General features: G+C 38.4%; 1 protein-coding gene across 1 annotated transcript; it reads right to left on the minus strand.

Moving 5' to 3' along the window:
* Positions 1-1,648: 1,648 nt before the first annotated feature.
* On the minus strand, positions 1,649-4,970 carry LOC122080169 (GDP-L-galactose phosphorylase 2-like). The gene is made up of 5 exons (XM_042647074.1): positions 4,383-4,970; positions 3,864-4,306; positions 3,543-3,728; positions 3,119-3,379; positions 1,649-2,223 (listed from the first exon to the last, which is right to left on the minus strand). Exons 1-5 carry the CDS (start codon positions 4,486-4,488, stop codon positions 1,888-1,890), a joined length of 1,332 nt encoding a protein of 443 aa, XP_042503008.1. The 5' UTR covers positions 4,489-4,970; the 3' UTR covers positions 1,649-1,887.
* Positions 4,971-17,917: the final 12,947 nt, after the last annotated feature.

Below are 17,917 nucleotides of genomic sequence, written 5' to 3' on the forward strand. Positions count from 1 at the left end.
AAATTATATTGTGTGCGTTCAATCAAAGTACTTATCAGACGGTATCGGTCTTTGCCTGTACCAATCCAATACCGTATTTGATTGAACACGGGCCATTGGGTATCAGCCTAATTTTCCATCATCTTTCATGAAAATTATTCCTATTTTTTATTATCCTATTCCATATGAAACGTTTAACATAACCGTTCTCGTATAGGTTATGTGACCAAGCAATCGTTCTATCTTCAAAGCGGATTCAATACGACTCACCACAGAATGATACTTCAAACCAAGGTCATACTCCGGTAGAAAAGATAATTGTTAACATACAAAGGCTCAACCTCCATATTTTTCCATTCGAATAATAGCCGATATGTACATCACCTCCCATCACATAGTCAATTACTTAAATGTTTAAGGAAAAATGGGGGGACTAACATTAAATTTAGGGGTAAATAAATTGTGTAAAAATAACGGTAATGTAATAGGGGACTGAAAATTTTTAATTTTTTTTTAACACTAAGTGATAATGTCGTATCAATTAACCTTGGTGTCATTATGGGTTCAAATGCATAGTTCTCGGTATTTTTTGCTATACTGAGTACAATTAAATGGGTTTGACTGCATTGCCCATCAAATCTGTACGTACCACCCATTCAACCTTATCAACTTTGTCTGACCAATCTCATAAGTTCGTAATAGGTACACCAACTTGTAGAGCTACTGTAAAATGTTAAATCATACAAGGGCCAACATGTTAGCTTGCTTATTTCTCTCTATTATTCACATATATTCACATAGGGTAAGGGGAAAAAAATTTAAGATATCTTTTGGGATAAGACTAGAAATCATTCATACATAGGATATACTCGACAGATGTCGTGAATTGATGTCAGTCTTTAACCATCGAGACCATTGTTTAAGGTATCGATATCAGTATCAGAATCACACCGTCTGTATCGATATGGATAATCACCAATATCAATCCGATATAGGTCACTGACATGGCATGGACAAGGGCAAAAAATGTAGGAAAAAATGGTATGAAATGATTTTGGGGGAAAAATTGTTTGATTTGGGACGCTAGCTTACTGTACATAGACGGTATACATATCCCTCTTCATAATGAGCGGTGGATTTCAGGCTTTGGGAAGAACAAGATGGCATTCTAGCAAAAACAGAAAAGAAGAAAAAGATAGCAAAAAAACCTTAATAACTCTGCAAATGGCATTGCGACCGAAATGGCACTGGTGATGGTGACCCAAACTATACAAGACATTTGATCAGATAAATCAGAACTAGGCTATGAGCTCAAGGCAGCAATTACAGACCATCGCTTTAGGCTCACTGTGTTAGCTTCTTTGAAAGCCAGTTTAGATAGGTTGAATCTCACTCTTCAGTGTCTCAGATGTACACACAATTCTTTCTTCTGTTTAATCGTATTTTGGTTTCTACTGGTGCCACAGCATCAAGTAACGGTTCATCCTAAATCCAAACCAGGTAAAAGATCTGACCCACAAAAGCATTAGATTTCGCTTGGTGGACCACCACTGAACTTACTATCCTCGCAATTCTGTAAGAAAACAATTGGCAAGTTCAGGAGATCAGAGCATGTAATTTGTTTATGCTAAGTGGTCCAACTATTTAGTTTATCTTCTACCCCAATTCATCAGCTACAACAATTCATTTCATTACTATAAAAACAGAAACAGACCAGAAGGGTTGTCCTACACAGAATCACAGACCCTTCAGGCAGTTTTAAATTCTGGGCTACTGCCATATTCACTGGAGAGGCAAACTATGCAATTTTTCAAATTTTGGGCTAATATGTAGATACTGCCATCTTTACTACAGAATCAAAAGATGAAATTTTTTAAATTTTGGGCTACTAGGTAGGCATTGCCTTCTTCACTGCAGAACTAAACAATCTTGGGGAAGATGGGTGGCAGGCAGCACATGAGGGTCGAACACAACATCTTGATGCTCCTCATCCGAGTCTTTGGCCTCGGAGCATGCCTCTTGCAACACTGCAGCATCCAGGATGTAAGCCTTGACCTCTTCGAACCTCTCATCTGAGAGAGACACTTCGGCGAGAAGCCTCCATGCGTAGTCCTCCGATGCATCTTCATAATCCTTCTTCCTCTTCAACACCATATGTCCGCTGATCTCCCACACTGCAGGGTTTACTTGGGTGTCCAGAAGTTCTTGGCTCACTTCTCCAAGTGCTTGTTTCTCTGCATAACACTAAATAATCCGTAGAGGATGGAAATCAGATGTTGCGTTTAATCTGGTCCAAGATTTCAAAAGCAATTCTATCATTTGGAAACTAGGAATGCTGGATTACTTGACCAAGTGAGCAATGTACTTTAAACAAACTACATAGTCATAACCCCATAGTAAGAACAAGTTTCTTGTTATTCTCTTTTTGACCTAAACATTCTAGCTTCCAGAATGTATATTCTAGACCTTCTGTGGTGATGGCTTATGCAAATGAAAAAGATGCCAAAAACCCATTTTAGCTACAGGCCTAGAGCTTCTGTGTTAGGGATATTGTTATACTGAAAACCAATTTTAGCTAGAGGCCTAGACTGAAACCCCATATGGGATATTGCCCTCCATTAGGTAATGTTTGAAAGCAAACATCAACAGCACTGACTACGGTCACTGTTCAGGAATTTCTATCACCAACACTGTGGCAAGATAGTCAAGCCCAGCCATGGCAATATTGTCAAGCTTATCATAACTCCTCCATGGAAAAACGACGATGAAAATCCCTATAAATGGGATCATAATTCTTATAATTTGTATTCAGTTCAAGTAGTTATAGTCCCAATAGATTGTAAATCAGTTTTCTCTTATCGTAGTTGTTTAATCTTTTCAGTTAAAAAAAAAAAAGGTTCCAATTTCCTTCTCTGTAACTCTTCATGTTGTTCTCTTGTTCCCATGAGCAAGTCATTCAGGATGGATTTCCATGGCCCACTTGAGGTTACCTATCTACTGGAGATAGCTAACTAGAATGACCAACATATTGACAGGGTAATCTGAAACATATTGGCAGCCCAAGTAAAGCAAGAAATTTGAAACAATATAACCAGTAAAAAAGGTGAGAGAAGAAAGTTATGGAGGAAAGCATTAATACCTGGGGGAAGATGAAAACCCGTTTGCCACATCTAGAGATGAGGACATTGTAAGGGATATTGTTATCTTGAATGCAAATACAAGAACTGGCAACAGCATCAGAAAGATCTTGCATTGTATTTCCACCTTCAAAGACCAGTCCCCTAACAGGATAATTCAACAGCTGGGAGACCACCACTCCCCTCTCTGGCAGCCCCTTCACCATGGTTATTTTTAGAGTCGGCGCCTTCTCAACGGGGAAGGGGATAGCTAAGTAGTATGCCTGTACATCAAAGAATTAATTATCAATCCCAAGGTAATGAAAACGAATATCCATTGATCCTAATAACCAAAAAAAAAAAAAGCATTAATAGTGACAAAGGTACCCAAGCTGTTTCAAACGAATAGGATGAATGTTCAACAACGCTAGAAAGTTTAATTTTTACCTGGAAATGGAGGTGATTAATGGTGGCAAAAGCACCCAAGCTGTTGTAACCCAATCTGAAGAAGGGGTTTGCAGCTTCAGAGGCCATTTGCAAAGCAAGCAGGAGACTGTCACGGTCAATCCTCTGAGGCAAGCAGTCGAGCACACGAGGGATCAGAAGCACATGGCCGTACTCGATGGGACTCACCTGAAACCCAGTTCGAATAAACATTAAACTAGTGAGATTAAGCTTCTCTTCTAATTTCTAAGGAAAATTCTCAGAAAATAATAATTTAAAAGAGAATTTTCAGAAAAGAGAACAAGGAAACTAAATCGGGCTTACGTTAATGGCAACAACACTAGGTGATTGGGCGCCACCATCAATGGGTGCATTAGGGACGTAGATGGTCTTCCCATCATCGCTGGGTTCGAACCTGAAGAGCACCTCCTCCAGGCCAACCTTAGTGAAATTGAACTTGTTCCCATCGAAGGGCTGCAGAACCCTGTCAACGCGGAACTCGGTAGGTCGCTTCTTCAAGTGGCGACCTTCGTTAAGCTGCGCAATGAATCCATATTGGCCGGGGATAACCTTGGTCTCACAGGTGGTGACATCGTAGCGGAAGAGCCCTCGGCTCATTCGGTCCTCCCACTGTCCCAATAGTAAGGTGTCAAGGAACGATATCTCAGCGCTCTCTTCTTCTTCCTCAGACAAGCCCACCGCCACAGCCTTGCCTTTCATCGAATCGGCCCCATCTCTGTTGAAAGAATACCGAGGGATCTCCGATCCTGAAAAGTGTAAAATCAACAACAAATTCTTACAGAAACAAAAGGGGAAAAGAAGGATTAATGTTTCCAGCCTTACCAGAAAGGCAACACTTGCCAAGGCAATTGCGGCCGCAACCGGATGATCGGAGGGCTTCGTCCTGGAAATTGGAGACGACGGTTGCAACCCTTTTGATGGTCAACATCTCAAAGATTGATGAAAGCAAACGAAGAAGATGGGACTAGAAAGCGTTTGTTAGAGAAGCTAAAGCTAAAAGAAAGGGTTAGGTTAGGTTTGGGTTAGTAAATCCCCTGTTCGTCGACGAGATTGAAGATAGAAGAGATCGACGAAGGGGTAAGGTTGAAGGGAGGAAGAAAACCACCGCCTGCAAGGAATAGGAGATCAGATGGACTACCGCCTTCAGAAGGTAAAGCGCCTCTACCACCGTGAGGGGATGGGATCCTTTTCTCCACCACCAAATGGTTCCACTTCTTCTTTTGAATCTTCTCCACTTGCGACGACACTTCTATCTCTTGCTGGTGGTGGAGATCCCACCAGAGTGTTCCAAGAACAGCCGTGATGACGAAATTCTGAACTTCTTCTTCTCCTTCCTCTCTCGCGTTCTTCCTTTGAATCCTTTCTTCTCCGTTTCTCTCTCTGTGTTTCTCTCCGTGACGGCTGCGCGCTTGCTCCTAGTCTTTATATGGACAAGGATTTAGGAGAGCAGAATATTCTCCATGCACGGTACATGTGGGCCATGTGTTGTATTGGATTCTAATCAGACGGATCCTAACACGGAACGCCATCCCATCTGGTCAACGATCAAAATCCGAGGTCGTCTTTAAATCAATCTCTATTAATATAGTAGATCTTTATTAGCGGCCAAAAAACAGGAGTTAAAATGGCCATTAGTATTTGGAGCTTTCGAGAGCCTTGAAGTGATGGACCGTTACACGTCGTTACAAACAGTTGAAGTAGGTGTCTGGTAAGAGATATTTTTTATTCCAATCTGATGGTCTAGATTTAGACGCTTTCATCAAATAAAACGACAACAAACGGGCACGTGGAAAGTTTAGATACTGCCAATTGAGCCATCAAAATCGTAACCTAATTTGCCAGTTGCCAACTTTGATCAACAATCATTGGCCTTTTTCGCTTTCTTCTGTGAGTCGAAACTTCGACGATGGTACCCTATCGCCACTCTCCCTTTATCTCCAACTATATTCATCCTATGTGCTCAATCACTGAACAGTGTCCTATCAATGGTAGGAGCAGTGTTCTATCAATGGCAAAAGCCGGTGGTAAGATTAGCGGGATCAAGGTGTTTAACCGAGCACACCCTATCTCCCATTTACTCTTTACTGATGATTCCCTTCTGTTTTTTAAGGTGAACCTTGAGGAGATTCATGAGTTCAAAAGATGTCTCAATATTTATTGGGCTGCAAGTGGTCAATCCACAAAGTCATGCATCACCTTTAACCCTACCTAATAGACCACCACACATCAAAAGATGATTCTCGAGGATTCTAAAAATTAAATATGGAGATGGGCCCAAAAAATACCTCGGGCTGCCTACCGAATTTGGTCTATCTAAGGTTCAAACCTTCCAAGAGATTGGAAATAAGATTAATGGGCCCCTGCAAGATTGGAAGCAGAACCTATTGTCTAAAGCAGGAAAAGAGGTGCTGCTCAAATTCATTGCATTCTCCATGAACACTTTTACGTCTTTGCACTTCAAGCTTCCTTCTACTCATCACAAGAAATTAAGAAAGATGTCTTCTGATTTTTTCTGGGGAGCTAATGGAAGTACACTAAAGATAAAATGGGTTTCATGGAAACGGCTATGTTTATCCAAAGAAAATGGGGGACTTGGTTTCAGAGACCCTCAACTCCATAACCAAGCGCTACTACTAGCAAAAGCTACCTGGCGATTATGGTATTCCCCAAATTCAAAGTGGAGTTGGTTCATGAAACAGTTTTACTTCCCCTCTTGCTCTTTGTTGGAAGTTCGTTTGGGATCACAACCCTCTTGGGCCTGGCAGAGTGTTCTATGAGGTCGTGCAACTTTGATTAAGGTACTAGTTTGTAAGATCAAACATCAAGAAACACGAATAATAAAGAGACAATAGATTCGTATGACACAGAGATTTAATGAGGTTCACACACCAGGGTGGTGTGCTACGTCTTCCGGCGAAGAAGAAGATAATTCACTATGCAGAAGAGAAATTACACCCTAGTAGCGGCGAGGAAAAACTCGCCCTGAAACCTTAGCTTGAAAAACCCTAAAATACAATGACTTTCTTAATAAGCAACAGTACATTATATATACTCCAAATCGAGGGTCGACCCATCGGGTCACCCACCATCTCTGCTTCCATCACAGATCTCAAAAAAAATTTCATTCGGGTCGCCACCAAAATATGTCGGATCGGGTCAATCTTCAAAACGGGTCAAGAATTTGAGACAAACTTAACAAATCTCCACCTTGGCTTGAATTCTCCTCCAACAGATAAACAAATAACTAATATCTTCATCTTCTCCAATAGCCCTCCAAAGGGCTGAACTCAAACACGATAAACACTAAGTAAGTTCAAACAATGCTCGAACTTACCAACACATAAAGGCTTAGTCAACATATCAGCTGGATTGTCTTCAGTACCAATCTTCAACACTTGAATATTACCTTGAACAATTATCTCTTTTATAAAATGATACCGAACATCTATGTGCTTTGTCCTCTCATGATACATTGGATCTTTAGTCAAGTGAATAGCACTCTGGCTATCACAATGGACAACAATCACCCCATGATCTATGCTGAGTTCTCCCAACAAACCTCTAAGCCAAATATCTTCTTTAATTGCCTCAATCACTGCCATATACTCTACTTCAGTAGTAGATAATGCAACTGTAGCCTGTAAAGTAGCTTTCCAACTAACCGTACTTCCTCCTAGAGCAAATACATAGCTTGTGAGTGACCTCCTCTTGTCAAGATCACCTGCATAATCTGAATCAACATAACCAGATAAACTATTACCATTCCTCCCAAACTCCAAACAAACACCAGAGATCCCTTTGAAGTACCTAAGTATCCACTTCACTGCTTCCCAATGAGCTTTACCTGGACATGATAAATATCTGTTCACCACACTGATAGTTTGTGAAATGTCAGGACGAGTGTAAACTATAGCATACATAATGGAGCCAACTGCACTAGAGTATAGAACACGTGACATGTACTCCACCTCTTCATCTGTCTTAGGTGATAGAGCAGTTGAAAGTCTAAAATGAGATGCAAGAGGAGTAGTTACAAGTTTGGCATCTTTCATGCCAAAACATTCAATACCTTCTCAGTGTACTTTTATTGAGATAACCACAGCTTCCCTACTTTTCTATCCCTCTTGATCTCCATACCAAGGATCTTCCTTGCTGCCCCCAAATCTTTCATCTCAAATTCAAAACTTAATTGTTCCTTCAACCTATTGACTTCATTCCTATCTTTTGCTGCAATCAACATATCATCAATATAAAGCAACAAATATATGAATGACCCATCAAAGAGCTTTCTGAAATAAACACAACAGTCATATTGACACCTGGAGTATCCAAAACTAGTCATAACCGAATCAAACCTTTTATACCACTATCTAGGAGACTGTTTCAAACCATATAAGGACTTCTTCAACAAGCATGCATGGTCCTCCTTACCGTTAATAACAAACCCTTCAGGTTAATGCATATAAATCTGTTCTTCTAGTTCACCATGCAAGAATATTGTTTTCATATCAAGTTGTTCCAACTCCAAATCATGCATAGCAACTAAAGCAAGTAGGACACGAATAAACTATGCTTAACAACAGGTGAGAAAACATCATTAAAATCAATTCCTTGTACCTGACTGTAGCCCTTTGCAACCAAACGTGCCTTGTACCTAGCATCTTCCACACTTGAGGTAGATTTCTTCTTCTTGAAGACCCATTTGCAACCAATAATTTTCTTCTCTGTTCTCGGCTTCATAAGCTCCCAAGTCTGATTTTTATGAAGAGATTCAATCTCCTCATTCATGACAATCAACCATTTTATAAAATCAATTGAAGCAACAACTTCAGAATATGTTGCAGGTTCACTATTTTCAATTGTATCTACAACAAACAATGCATAAGCAACAAATTCAGCATGCCCATACTTTTGTGGTTGTCTAATATTCCTCCTAGGTCTATCCTTGGTAATGTTGTACCGTTCTTCTTCTTGATTCTCTTGAACATCATCTCCTTCAGTAAAAGTAGGCAACTGAACTAAAGTAGATTGTGTTTTGTTTGAAGATGAACCACCAATTTCAAACTCCACCTTCTCTCTAGATTTTTCTTGACATTTATCACAATGAATAGAAGCTTCTTTCTTATGATGCAACATAGCAGATTCATCAAAAGTAACATCTCTACTAATAATAAATTTTGAAGACTTTGGATCAGGACACCACAACCTGTATCCTTTCACTCTAGATCCATACCCAAGAAAAATACATTTCTTAGCCCTAGGTTCCAACTTCCCTTCATTTACATATGCATAAGCAGGACATCCAAATACTTTTAAATTTGAGTAGTCTGCAGGTTTACTTGACCAAACTTCTTCTGGAGTCTTGCACTCAATAGCTGTGCAAGGAGATCAATTCACCAACAATGTTGCTGTGTTAACTGCTTCTACCCATAACTCCTTGCCTAATCCTGCATTTGATAACATACACCTCGCCTTTTCTAACAAGATTCTATTCATACACTCTGTCACTCCATTCTGCTGGGGTGTTTTAACAACTGTATGGTATCTTGCAATACCTTCATTTTTGCAGAACTCATTAAAGTCATATTCACAAAACTCTAGGCCATTATCGGTTCTCAACCTTTTAATTTGTTTCCTGATCTGCTTCTCAAGAAAATTCTTCCACTGTTTGAAAGTGACAAATATTTCATTTTTGTGCTTCAAGAAATAGACCCAAACCTTCATAGAGAAATCATCAATGAAAGTAAGCAAGTATCTTGCACCAACCCCCTTTGAAGTAACACTGGAGGGCCCCCATAGGTCTGAATGTAATCTAAAGTTCCCTTGATCTTGTGAATAACAGTACTGAAACTAACTCTTTTTTGCTTCCCAAACACACAATGCTCACAGAACTCCATTGCTCATGTACTCTGACCACACAACAAACCCTTTTTACTTAATGATGCCATCCCTCTTTCACTCATATGGCCTAACCTCATGTGCCATAAATTTGTGACATCAGATTCAGACATAGATGATGAAGCTGCTGCAACAGACCCAGTGACTGTAGTATCCTGCAACACATACAAACTGCCAACCTTGATTCTTTTCATTAATAAGAGAACACCCTTGCTGATCTTCATGACTCCACCTTCAGCTGTATACTTGCACTCATTTGAATCAAGAGTGCCTAAACTGATGAGATTCTTCTTCAAATCAGGGACATGCCTGACATTAGACAATGTTATGATAATACCATCATACATCTTGATATTGATCGTTTCCATTCCAATAGTCTTACAAAAAGTATTATTTCCCATCAACACAACTCCACCTCGAACTAATTAGTATGTGGAGAACCATTCACGATTGAGACACATATGGTAGGAATAACCAGAGTCAAGAATCCATTCATCCTGTGATCTAACTTTATCATCAGTCACCAAAAGTATATCAGACTTACTCTCATCTTCAGCAATACTAGCTTCTGCAGAATCATCTCTTTTATGTTGATTTAGAGCACCATCATCTGCCTTCTGCTTATTTAAAAGCGTATAACATTCAGATTTAATATGCCCCTTTTTTTTACAGTAATTGCATGTTAAATTTTTGTGCTTAGATTTTGATGTAGTTTTCTTTTTGTCACCATCTGAACCCCTTTCATTCGTTCTCCCTCTAGCTACCAAACTCACACCATCAGATTTGTTGGTAGATGTCAACTCATCATCAATCTTCTGCTTGCTTTGCAGATTCATTTTGACATCCTCAATAGAGATTGTCTCTCTACCATAAATCATTGTATTCCTAAAATACTTATAAGATAGAGGCAGAGAACATAACAATAATAGGGCCAAATCTTCATCGTCTATTTTTAAATCTATCAATTTTAAATCAGTAACAATATAATTGAACTCAGATATATGGAATTTAACAGAAGTACCTTCACCTATATGAAGGGTATACAGTTGTTGCTTCAATCTCAACCTATTGGTGAGGGATTTGGTGAGGTAGAGGTTCTCTAACTTCACCCATAACTCTGTAGCCATTTTCTCTGAGAGAACTTTCTATAAAACATCATTCGAAAGACACAACTGAATAGCTAAAAGGGCTTTATCATCCAAATTGTTCCAATCATCATCGAACATAGTTACAGATTTTTTCGTCTTCCCAAATAGGATTTTCTTCAAACCCTGCTACGTGAGAATAACCATCATTCAAACTTACCATAAACTAAAATTGATGTTGTGGTCGAACCTATCAATATCGTATTTTGTTGAAGCCATGGATCAAAGTAACTCAAAGTTCTGATACCAGTTTGTAAGATCAAACACCAAGAAACACGAATAATAAAGAGACAATAGATCCGTACGACACAGAGATTTTATGAGGTTCATACACCAGGGTGGTGTGCTACGTCCTCGGGCCAAGAAAAAGATGATTTACTATGCAGAAGAGAAATTACACCCTAGCAGCGGCGAGGAAAAACTCACCCTGAAGCCCTAGGTTGAAAAACTCCAAAATATAATGATTTTCTCAATAAGCCACAGTACATTATATATACTCCAAATCGTGGTCCAACCCCTCTGCTTCCATCACAGATTTCAGAAAATTTCTCATTCGGATCGCCACCAAAATATGTCAGATTGGGTCAATCTTCAAAACTGGTCAAGAATTTGAGACAAACTTAACAAATATGGATAATCGGAAATGGTGAAAATATCCGTATATGGGAGGATAGTTGGCTTCCTATGAATCCTAGTTTCAAAGTTTGCTATCCTCAACCTCTTGATTGCAACATTCATATGGTCTCCCAACTTATTGATGCAAAAAATATGATATGGAGGAGGGACATCTTAGATCAATTCTTTTGTCAAGAAGATAAGCAGGCCATTTTAAAAATCCAGATTCATTTATTTCCTCGAGAGGATAAGCAAGTGTGGGGGGGTCTAAAAATGGTGTCTTCTTTGTGAAATCTATTTATCACCTTCTATGCAACCAGCAGCAAATTAAAGATCAGTCTAAACCCACATCATCAAACAACTCTATACCTCAGGTTTCAAAATCGACTTGGAGAATGGTTTGGGGATGTAAAACCTTGCCCAAAATACAAAATTTTCTTTGGAAAGCATGTGCCTTCGGTTTGGCCACTGGAGAAGGGCTTAGTCGATAACAAATTCTGATTGATCTTTGTTGCCATTGATGTGGAGTTTACCCAGAGACAGCAGATCATACCCTTCTTGAATGCCCATTTTCCCAGGCGGTGTGGTTTGCTAGTCCCCTTACAATTAACCTGGATAGATCCCAGTCCTTAACACTCCCCATTTGGCTCTCTTCTTAGGCGAAGATTCAATCTGAAGATAGGCTGAATGGTCGATCAATTGCCAGCCTTGTTTCATTTCTTTGCTAGTATATATGGCGGGCTCACAACGAATCCCTATATAATCGATCTAATCTCTCCCCAATTGATGTCTGTAAGTGGGCAACATCTGCATTTGAAGAGTCTTGGCACTCTTCACATTTGTCACCTCAAATTGATCAGATTGGAGATTCGATCATTGTTGTACTGTCAAGGTGGATACCTCCCCAACAAGGACACTTCAAATTGAATTGCGATGCATTTTTATCTCATGATGGAAAAAGAGAGGCATTGGCTTTATTATTAGAAACTTTGCATCCAAGTTGGTCTCTGCTATATCTGATCCCGTGCAATTCACAAATATCCTCCAAAGGGAGGCTCTTGCTGTTCGTATTGGTCTATTACATGCTTTGGGAGAGGTTATGGATTACATTTCAGTTGAATCTGATTGTAAGGGGTTGATTTCTATGCTCCTCAACCAAGGCCCCCCCCCCTCCAATAGATGTGCTCCCTATTGTGCAAGATATTCAGCATATCTCTACCTACTTTAGAAGTTGTTCTTTCACTTATGTTCCGAGGAATACCAATATGATTGTTGATTCCTTAGCCCAGAAGGCGTTGTCATTGGGGTGTATGACAAACTGGCCTACATCCACTCCATGGCTAGTCCATATTTGTTATATTGACTCCATGTATAGCGCACACCCTATTCAATAAAATTTCTCCTTACCCCAAAAAAAAACCTTTTTTTTTTTTTTTTTTTTTTTGTTTTTGCTTGGGTAAAATATTGGGAAAGAATTAACCATGGAGCAAAAACACCTAACATGGTTTTGGTGGGGTTTTCTAAGGAATAAGTAATCGAGACAATTTGGCTACTGTCACACATAAAGTTCCACATGATTATCAATCATGTTAGGCAACCACTGCATCGGTGATGAGAGACTAAAGTTTGCTCCCAAACCCCTGATACTTATCATATTCTTAGTGGAAACACTTCAACAATCTCTCAGGTGGGTCCAATACTTATTGTATGAACTATAGTCGGGCGATAAATAGACAGTTAACGGTGCCAATTGGCATTGGTCTAACATCCATCAGGCTACAATCAAACACTGTTACCAATGTTTTTCATAGTTGGTTTAGGCCCAACAATTATCGTTTACTACCCGATTGGTTTAGTGTTGAACTTTAACCATTTAGGCATGGGGGTTAACAATAACACCCTTATATGAACCTAGGGGTATCAAAACCTAGGCCAAATCAAGGAAACCATATTGAACCAAATGAAACTGAAATGAGTTTATCAGATTATATTTCGAACTAGGGTTTTGTGAGATTGAAGCCAATATAATCCGATTGTCGGCCCAAAATTCATAAAAAAATACTTCATCTTTTTTTTCGATACTTCTAAATATATTTACATGGAAAAATCGATAAAAAATCAAAACCAAATAAAAACTGACCTCTTGAGAAAGGCAGGAAAACTTGAATGGCTAATCCCCAAAATATTTATCCAATTCTGAATCCAAACAGGCCCAAGAACCAAAAGAGGCCCTCCATGGAATTTACTGTATATATCTAATTAAATTCTTGTGATACTTATTCTATGGCGCACACAAGGCAAGTGGGAGATTTTGGATTTTTTTCTAGAGTCAAGAGGGCCTGTGGTTCATCTTCTGACTGGGACTTGCAAGTTCTATACCTCCAATGAAGATATCGTGTGGGCTCATGGAAGGCATGGCCACAGCCCACAAGGTCATATCCAAACGAGAGATGAGAAGGTAAGGAACGTGGGTGGTTCTCTATCCATTGGGTTACTCCCTACTTTCATGGTAAATGGGATGAGTGAGAGATATTCTCTTGGATTCTATTCTCTTGTTTACTATTTCTTTGTGGAAACAGTTTTCTTCCATGAGTTTGATGGGGAAATGAGGTTTCATCGTCCATCTCCCCTCCACTTGGCCCACTCTCTTATATATGGTTCTTTTTTATTAGATAGCAATTTGTCATAAATTAAGAAGAGTCAACTGAATTTCTATATTTAAGGCCACTTGATTTTGCTTCTAGAAACGTATTTTTTCATTTTTCTATGCTTAGAAACGGAAAAACACCTCAAAAACTGTTTGATTTTTCTGTTTCATTTCACTTTTTTTTTTTAAAATAGAAATAGAAATTTATAACTATTTCTGTGTCTTGAAATAATAATGAAGAAATAAATCAGACTTATTTTCTGTTTCTAGAAACAAGTGGAAGAGACAAAAAAATTCTAAAAAACTTGATACTTCACTTGACCTGTCCCATCCCCAACCCATTGTTGAAACTTCTCACTACCTAGAAGTGGTGACTCCAACCTGGTTGTGTGAAGCTCACAATTCTAGACTGCCTTCATCCTTCTGAAGCTCAACTCCACAACGCATACCTGTAACTAGGGGTGTCAATTCGTGGCCCGACCCGACTAAATAGATCGGGACCGACCGTTTATAGACCGGCCCCGCCCAGACCGTTTATTAAACGTGTCGGGCTTGAGCCCGCCCGTTTATAAATGGTCGGTCTCGATTTTGCTACTTGGACCGTTGGGCGCCCGACCGAGACCGACCGAATAACGCCCGATCGAGACCGGCCTATTGTGCACCGACTTGGCCCGACCCTTTAATGATTGTAAAATACCTATTATACCCCCCAAATTAAAGAATAAAAACTAAAAAGTAAAAGACATGTTCACATTTTAAATAATGGTTATATTTGGTATCATTTATTGATTTATTGTCATTTTTTTAGGCTTGCATGAGTGGGCCGGAATATAAGAGCACATTTTAAAGATGACCCGTTTAAAAATCGGTTAAAGCCCGTTTAACATTAAACATGTCCGTAGCCCGGTTAAGGCCCGACTAAAGCCCGATTAAGGTAGTCCGATTATAGCCCGAGACCGACCGACCGAATATAAAGTATACCATGCCCTCAATAACTAAGCCCGATTAGTTAAATGGGCGGACACGGTGTAGCCTTTGAAAGTCTTCAAGCCCGATTAAGCCTGACTGAAATCGGACCGGCCCGACCGGTTGACACCCCTACCTGTAACTCTAACATTGTATCTTCACTTGTGAGTTGCGTACCTGAAACATCGTATCTTTACTCGTGTCTTGTACCTGCACCACACTATTGAAAATGTTTTTGAAAACATAAAAATAAAAAACCTTTTTATAACTTCAAAAATCATTTCTTAGCATAAGTTTCTAGATAGACACAAAAACACTATAAACAAAATCAAACGGATCCTTGGATTGCTGCAGTATGGGAATCTCTGACAACTTTCTAATGATATGATTAGTGAGACTGTTTAGATGTTTGGAATAGAACAATGGTTCAATAGACTGACTTTTTTGTCGATGCTTTGTCTTCTTCTTCCCTACTACTCTAAAATTCCAACGATTTTGGGAGGATTCTCCTGTTTTTTCTTTGGTAGAAGGAAGGATTCTCATAGGGAAAACGAAAGAAAGTGAACAGCGATCACAAGAGAGCCATGGAGTAAAGAGAGATGATGCACTGCGGTGTAGCAACCAGCTCCACTATCTCTATATCGTGCACTTCAGGTTGCCAAGACCTTGCATCCAACAATGACTTCACACTCTTGCCAAAATCTTTGCCACCACATGTAAGGGCGTCAATTGATTGGTTTGATATGATTAAATCGGTTTCAAGATGTTACCAGGCCACATTGAAACCAAGAAGTTTCAGTTTTTCGGTTTGGTTTCTTATAGGTTTATAATTGACTATTGTTGGTTTCAATCTTATCTAGTTTTGGTTTTACGTGTATACATGAAAAAATCAAATCGAAAAAAAAGAAATCCCTTTATTTTTTGGGTTTTGGTTTCATAAAACCCTAATCCGATCAAGATTTCATTTGAATCGGTCTAAACTGAACCAATTGGTTTTTGATTGATTTGATTGGTTCGAGCTAAACTTTGACACCATTAATTAAATAGTCCACCAGGTTCGTTGGCTCTCCCCCCTTTACTTTCTCTCTCTCATATGGGACCCCGCGATAATCGCTAGAAGGATGCCCTCTCTTATTCTTTATCCCTTTGATTGGATAGCATCTTCAAATGGCATTGTATTGTAAATTTGGGGTAACTATGGGTATAATTGAAAATGTAATAAAAAGGGAGGGATATTTCTATCTTATAAATGAAGGGATTCTCCAAATGACACATCTATAGTTGTATTTAAAACTTAGGACCTTCTTTTGATTACTCTTTGTGTTTTTCCTCAACTATTCGTCCAGTTAAGGGTGAAAAGGGTTTTAAAAATAACTTATCATTATATCATTATCAAAAACTTTATTAATTGTTTTTACATATTTTTCAAGTACTAGCAAACTTGCACGTGCATTACACATTAGAATTATAACTAATACATGGACATTCAAGAATAAAACATCTTGGAAACCATTACCATGATAAATCAAGTGAGAGCATTAATGTTTATCATTGTTATTATCCACTTACAAATCTTGGTATCCTAGAGAAAAATTTCAACCCTCACTATGTCTGCTTTCTTTATCAAGTTAATCAATCCATTTTGATGTTGGTATTGAATCAAAAAAAAATAATAATAATAATAAATAATTTTGTTTTCTAGAAAGGCAAAGCACCTTGGCTTTGCGCATCGGCATCTCTTAATTTGTAAAATTGCAGCCTTATTTTTAAATATTATTGACTCAGTGTCGAAGTGTTGATTAATTTTATTTTTATTTGCTTTTTATTCTTAATATCATGATGTAGATACCTGAACCTCTATAGTTTTCCTTCTTGTGATCCCATATTTACCATTTTTATTTGATTTAGGCAAGTAAATTTTTTTCCCCATAATATCATGTCATGATTCTTGATCATTTTTACAAAAAAATAAAAAAATGATTGTAGATAATCAAACCTCAGTAGTTTTTCTTCTTGCGAATCCATATTTTACAATTTTTATTTGATTTCCATAGGCAAGAAAGTTTTCTTTGATTATTACCATCCTAATTGTAGATACCCAACCTTCAATTGTGAATCTATATTTTACCATTTTTAGTTGATCTTCAAGGGCAAGAATGTTTGAAAGATTTAGCTCACTTCCAAATTCCAAAGATCGTTCGTACACTTTTTGTAGTGATAATTATTCATTGTGAGCCAGGTGTTGTTAAAAAAATTATGGGAAAAAAATTTTGAAGCAATGTTAGTAAACACAAGGAGAACAACTGGCACAACTGAATACCACACATTATGCAATCTACTTTATTCCTCCAGTTATTTTCTACCTTGTTTTTTTGCGTTCCATACTTTAGTCAGACTTGATTAGTCGGATTATGTTGAGGTTGTGTTTGGTAGCGTTTCTGCTCCAGGAACGACATTTTATATCAAAACCAGAATTTTTCTGTTTGTGTGTTAAAAAATTGTTTTTTGCCTAATAAATGGTGTTTGGTAAATCTGTTTCAGAACGAAAAAACAACAACTTAAACATTTAGCAGAATTTGTTCTAATAAAGACATCTTAATCTGAGTTCATGTACATTTTCACAAAAAAAAAAAAAAAAAAAGGTTCATGTATATGTAGTTTATAAGGCAAGAATAAAAAAAAACACCATCTTTGGTTTAATATAGGTGTACATTGGGTAAAGATCTCGATCACACAAGTGAAAGTGAAATATGCATACATCAGAATAATAGACTATAAGTTGACTGATCATTCATTTATTTTTCCACGCATTCGAGTTACCCATGTCATGTTCTCACTTAAATCATTCCTCAAGTTGAGATTCACAATTGTTCCTCTAATTTTTTCTTTCCTCCAATCCCTGATTATTAGAAGAAAAAAAAAAAAAACCTTCTCTCTCGATCTCTTCCACTCTCGCAACTCTCACCTTGCTCATGACTCTCAATAATCTCTCTCACGCGACTCCATTGGGTTTGTTTTGACCAAAAGACTTTGGGTTTGAACCAGATGGAGCATTACTGACCTGTTGAGTTTGTTTTGACCAAAAG

This window comes from Macadamia integrifolia, chromosome 5 (assembly GCF_013358625.1).
Source record: "Macadamia integrifolia cultivar HAES 741 chromosome 5, SCU_Mint_v3, whole genome shotgun sequence".
Taxonomy (NCBI): Eukaryota; Viridiplantae; Streptophyta; class Magnoliopsida; order Proteales; family Proteaceae; genus Macadamia; species Macadamia integrifolia.

Coding starts and splice junctions, on each gene's coding strand:
- LOC122080169 (XM_042647074.1), bottom strand. CDS start 4,488: ATGTTGACCATCAAAAGGGTTGCAACCGTCGTCTCCAATTTCCAGGAC. Junction 3,380..3,542: donor TTAATCACCTCCATTTCCAG/GTAAAAATTAAA, acceptor TTTGATGTACAG/GCATACTACTTAGCTATCCC. Junction 2,224..3,118: donor GGGTTTTCATCTTCCCCCAG/GTATTAATGCTT, acceptor CGGATTATTTAG/TGTTATGCAGAGAAACAAGC.